At 48.3% G+C, this 5458-nt stretch overlaps 1 protein-coding gene across 2 annotated transcripts in view; it reads right to left on the reverse strand.

The window, feature by feature from the left end:
• LOC103469441 (transcription factor 20-like) overlaps positions 1-5021 on the reverse strand; it is an 8132-nt gene extending 3111 nt beyond the window's left edge. Inside the window, exons 1-4 of one of the 2 annotated variants that reach the window (XM_008417122.2) lie at positions 4642-5020; positions 742-2642; positions 273-366; positions 122-171 (exon numbers count right to left, since the gene is read on the reverse strand). In XM_008417122.2, coding sequence (XP_008415344.1) covers positions 122-171; positions 273-366; positions 742-2640 — 2043 coding nt within the window. In that variant the 5' untranslated portion in view covers positions 2641-2642; positions 4642-5020. Of the gene's footprint in view, positions 1-121; positions 172-272; positions 367-741; positions 2643-4641 lie in introns of both variants that reach the window. The other variant, XM_008417123.2, reaches the window with a different exon arrangement.
• Between the last annotated feature and the right edge of the window lie 437 nt (positions 5022-5458).

Here is a 5458-nt window from a genome sequence, read left to right on the forward strand (position 1 = left end):
TTAGCGGGTCGGATGGCTAGCGGGTCGGATGCTTAGCGGGTCGGATGCTTAGCGGGTCGGATGCTTAGCGGGTCGGATGGTTAGCGGTTAGCGGGTCGGATGCTCCCCGTCCTGTGCTCACCTTGTGCTCTGGACATCTCATGGAGAAGTTTTCTTCGTTGAGCACGGCGCCTGAGAGAGAATCAAGATGGAGGAACGCTGATCAGAGCTGTTCAGCACAACCAATCAATGAAGGTTTGATTCAATAAATAAAACCTTTAAACCTGGTTTACCTGACTGAAGGGCACATGGGTAGTGATAATTCCTCGGGCAGCCCTTCTGGAAACATCCCATTATGGCCCCAGGCTGACCACAGCTGGAGCAGATCTACAGACCAATCAGATCAAAATGTTCCATGAAACCTGAACAGGAATCCAGAGTTTAGATGGATCCGAAGAGCTCAGAGTGAGGAAAATATAAGTTAACCATAATCAATCACTTCCCCATAATTCACCAATAATGTCTCGATGACATCACTTCCTGCGCAGCCCCAGTTTCTCACCACCATATTGGTTCCACTTCCACACCGACCCGTTTCCCTGACTCTGCAGAACTTCCCTCCATCACTGTGGGAGGTTTCAGCTGCTCCACCAGCAGTTTCAGCCTCACGGCAGCAGAGGAAGCATCAGCCCTGCTGCTCTGTGTGGAGTCCATCCACAGCTAAAGCTAAATGCTCTGATAACCAAACAGGAAGTCACTCACCGTTTCCTGTGCGATCTGGGCGGCCTCCTCCAGGCCGTACAGCTTTCCCCGCACTAGGAAGACGCCGGCGGACCAGATGCCGCAGTCCTCGTGGATCCAGCACTCGCATAGACGCAGAGGCACCTTAGTGGGAGAGACTTTCTCGCTTCTGAGCAAAGTTTTATCAGGAGTGCAGTCGTCCTCAGAGGAGTGCGGCAAATGGCCGTTGGAGAGTTTCTGCAGGCCGTCGTTCGGATCAGTTCTGCCCGTCTGACCGTCTAGAGAAGCGACGGCGGGACAGTAGGGGCCGTGGAGGTCGCCGAGGCCCATGGTGTTGGCCGTCCACCCACACAGGCAGCAGAGCAGCTGGTCCGGACCGCCGCCGTCCGAGCTGGGCCGACCCAGCTGGAAGCAGGACGTGCAGGGGACAAACCCAGACACAGATTGGGAGACGGTCTTCCGTCCTCTGCTGCTGGGACTCGTCCCTTCGTCGTCCTGGTAGTTGACCACCCTGCACAGCTGCTGCTCCATGTGGACAAATGGGCAGAAGCTGGCAGGTTTTCTGTCCTTTTTGTACTTGGACTTTGCATATTTGAGCAGGATTTCAGGTTCTCTGGGAGAAAACAGCGCAGAAGGTCCGGTCTGTGGGCGCCTTTTCCTTTTTCGCCTCGCAACCCGTTTTTTCCCCGCTGTGGTCCGACTGTCAGAAACCGTCAGTTGCTCCTCTGGGGCGATGCTGCAGATCGGCTTCTGCTTTGCCTTTTGAACCGTTTTAGTTTTAGGAAGGCCCAGAGTCTTTTTTCGTTTGTAATTTATTAGCTTTGTGAAGTGAGCTTCCTTCGGAGGAGACTTCCTGTCGGTTTGGACGTTCCCAGTGGATTCCTCTGAATGGCTGCTCGCCTTCTGTGGAAGGTTTGGCTGCGAGACGGATTCTTCGGAGCTGGAAAACTTCAGAGCGTACTCGATCAGGTCCTCAGAGTCACTGCTTTCGTTATAAATACCCACCGCGTCGTTTTTGACGCGTCTTCTCAAGCTGTGCCGTGACACGGCGCAGGTTAACCGAGGCATGTCGGACTCAGATTTTCTTACTCTGGAACTGCGACGCACCTCTCTAGATGACTCTCTTTCCCCCTCACTCTTTATTTTAGGCGGACTTTTCTTGTAGCATTGCCTTTCCTTCTTACGGTTCGTGACAGAAACTTCAATGACGTCGCTGTCGTCACTTGAAGCATCCGCCACCGATTCACCAGGGTGTCCGTAAACGGTGTTGAGGTCTGAAAGGAGGACTACGGGTCTGGCATGATGCACTGGAATGTCTACTGAGCTGTCCGACGAGTCCTCCGAGTACGAGCTGTCGGCACTCGGAGAGCTCATGGGCTGAGGTAGGAGATAGCAACCTCTTCCTTCGTCCAACGAGGACATGGCAGGGGAAACGGGCTCCACCATGTGCCTCACGCTGTCCTGGATGAAAGAGCCACACAACAGAGGCTCCTTCGCGGAAGAAACCAGGAAGATGACGTCAGAGCCGCTGTCGCTCTCCTCTGCGCCGCTGCTTTCGGGAACCGGACCCCCGCTTTGGTCGGCTCCGTAGTAACCGCCGTGCCACAGGTTCCCATGCGTTCTGCTGTGAAAAAAATCCAGACCCGGAGCCACAGTGGAGCTTATGTAGCTGCCCAGAGACTCTGGGCCCTGCTCCATGTCTCTGCAGCGGACGGGGACCCCCTGCTGGGAGAGCGGGCTGTAGGAGGACGAGGATCTGTAGGCAGAGGCGCCGTCTGTGCTGCAGTTCGCCGGCCGTCGGTGGTACCACTCAGGCTTTTTAGCCAGGTCTGTGGCTTCGGTGCGGCTGCGGGTCAGCGGAGTGTAGCTCTTCGATAGGTCCATGGCCATGAGAGGTGGGTCCTGAGAGGACACGTCCATCACTGCAAAACAAGAGGAACCATTAAAGGGGTCAACTGGTTTTACTGGAAACTCCATTTAGTGACGCTGTAAACGGACATGAAGGATGAGGACAGAGTGGGAATACTGGAAAACATTTCTACATCGGCCTCGTCTTTCCCAATTAAATTCTTCCAGAAGTCCTGCAGTTCACTCAGATGCAACAAGTTGTGCTGCCATATTGATTTTAGAGATTTCTCTTTCAATGCGTCTACTGTGCCAAACCACACAGACCAAGTTCAGAATCTCACCTATGAGATCACGACCGAGAGAACAGAATCCTGGATACAAGCAGCCGAAAAGCTCGTCCTCCGTAGGGCAGCTGGACTCCGCCTTAGAGAAAGGATGAAGGCCCGCAGGCACCCGGGCGCGCCGCGCCGCACCGCGCCACGAGGCGCCGCGCCACACCGCGCAGCGCAGTGAGGCGGACTCAGTGCAGACGTACAGGAAGCTGCTTGGCAGGAAATGGTTTTCACATCACACCGTTTGTCTGCCACACCAACCTGATAATGTTGGATCAGTCAGACTCCAGGAGGCTCCTCAGCCACCTGTCACCTGGTTATGACGTTCCCTCGGGTCTCTTACACCCAGCAGCCATCTGCTTAACTTTCTGTTGGGTCCTGTCAGGTTGACCCTTGACCTCTGCAGCTCTTCCTGTGCTTCAGTCCGTCCAGCCCTCTCGTTGCCATCAGCCACGTCGTCGGCAGAGTATTTCTCTCCCAGGATGGTTTCTCCTGGTGTCTCTGGCACATTAAGTTGTTGCTGCTTTTGCCGAGTAGATCGTCATGTGGGGCCATTTTCCCGATTTACTCAAACATTTATGCCGTTTAATCCGGTAAGGTGGATCTAATGGTCACTGGATCTGAACCGCCATTCTTCCTCTCAGCATGCACAAGGTGCTGGATGGTGGTGAAACCCTCAACGCAGCTTCCTTGTCATGATGTCACTTTTTTATTTCAACAGAAGCAATACAGCATGTTTTTTCTTCCACTCAACTTTCTCCTAACAACCAGCTTCTTTAGCAGCAACCTCTTGTGACTACTCCTGTCACAATAGCAAATTTTGATGGACGATTAATTGAAGGTATTGCAATCAACGATAATATTGTTATTTTGAGATCATTTCCAAGTAATATAATTCTAATTATATATCAATGCAAGAACATAATCTCAAATATCAATAAACTTTAATTTCTAAAGAACATTTAACACTGGAACTGGAAGACATTTTAAATATCCAAAATAAATAAACAAACCAGAAACAACGAATAAAATGAATTATGAAACCTGGACAGAAGGGCTGGTTGAGACCAAACACCAAACTGGAGACTTTTATCTTCCAGTTTTTGGTAGAAAAACAGTAAATTATGCAAATGGGAATTAATGAGTTTGTTTTAATTCATCATGTGATTAATTATTTTATTGCTGATTGCAACAGGCCTAATTGTGACTTACCTTTCTTGTTATTGACCATCTTCTGATGTCAAGTCTTCCTCATCCTCATCTCTTCATCATGATATACATTTATTTAAAAATATTTAATTAGGATATTATTCTAATGGTTTCTGAGAAACTTCCTTTCTGGGTTTTTGTTACAGTAAAACCGACAGACTAGTTACTTCATCTCATTTAATCACATGTACCGTTATATAAAGTACGTATTTCCCTTTTCGGATTAAATAATTTACTTTAATTATATGCAGATTTGCAGTAAAGGCACATGGTTATTTTTTGAGGACAATTAAGTATTTAGATTTAGTAAATAAAACCATTTACAATTTAGCTTAAATGATATCTACTTAATTTAAAAGTATCATTAATGTTTGTATGGTTTTGCGTTTATTTTCCATTTTAAACAAAGGCAACATAAAAATGCTGTTTAAAAAGTCAGCAGTGTTTCCAACAGGCGGGCCTGGTCAGTAGCTTCCCCGTCAACAGCCGCGTAAAAGCGGCCAGCTTCGGTTAGTGACGTCGGTCAGCTCACCCTTCAGGCGGCGGCGGTTTGGACGGACCGACCCGGTCCGAACACAGCGGGTTCCCCGATGACACCTTCCCTGGAAGCAGCGCGAGTAGCGGGGTTAGCCAACACGCCTCTCCGGGCCCATCATCACCATCATCTGGACTGGATGTAAACAAAAGCGGCGGCCGCCCCAGTTCATGCTAGCCAGGCGGCCGGGAGGACGCTACCCCGCCAGGCGGCTCCCGAACCGAGCCGGACCCGCTTTCATTCTCAGCGAACTGGATCCAGCGGGTACTATCGCCTCTGACTGCAGTTGGGATTTTCAAGTTGTCATCATGGACACCATATTCCAACAGAGTCAACCAACGGTTTTATGACCGACACACCGGAAGAGAAGCGCGCTCCTTCAAAATAAAAGCTTGGAGGTAATATTTATGAACGGATTATATTTTATTTATGCATTATATTTATTATTTACTAGTAATATTTATTTAAAATGTATTCAATAATAGCGTTTAATTTCACAAAAAACGTATTTTTTGCTACATTTGACCACCGCAGTGGTTTTAAAAGATCAGAAATGGAGGAAAATAGGAGATATTCTCCTAAACTACTCTAAAATAAATATAATCATCTTCTTGATAATAAATGGACATATTGTGAAAAATTATGAAATTATACTAATCTTTTTTTATAAAACCAGAGTAAAAAGGACATTGACTGCAGGAGACATTCCAATATTTCTAATATTGACGATGAAAAGTGAAAAAAATTATCCCTTTTTAAACACCATCCATCCATTTTAAACTCCATCCATCCATTTTAAACTCCATCCATCCAT

The sequence above is a fragment of the Poecilia reticulata genome, linkage group LG8 (genome assembly GCF_000633615.1).
Source record: "Poecilia reticulata strain Guanapo linkage group LG8, Guppy_female_1.0+MT, whole genome shotgun sequence".
Taxonomy (NCBI): domain Eukaryota; kingdom Metazoa; phylum Chordata; class Actinopteri; order Cyprinodontiformes; family Poeciliidae; genus Poecilia; species Poecilia reticulata.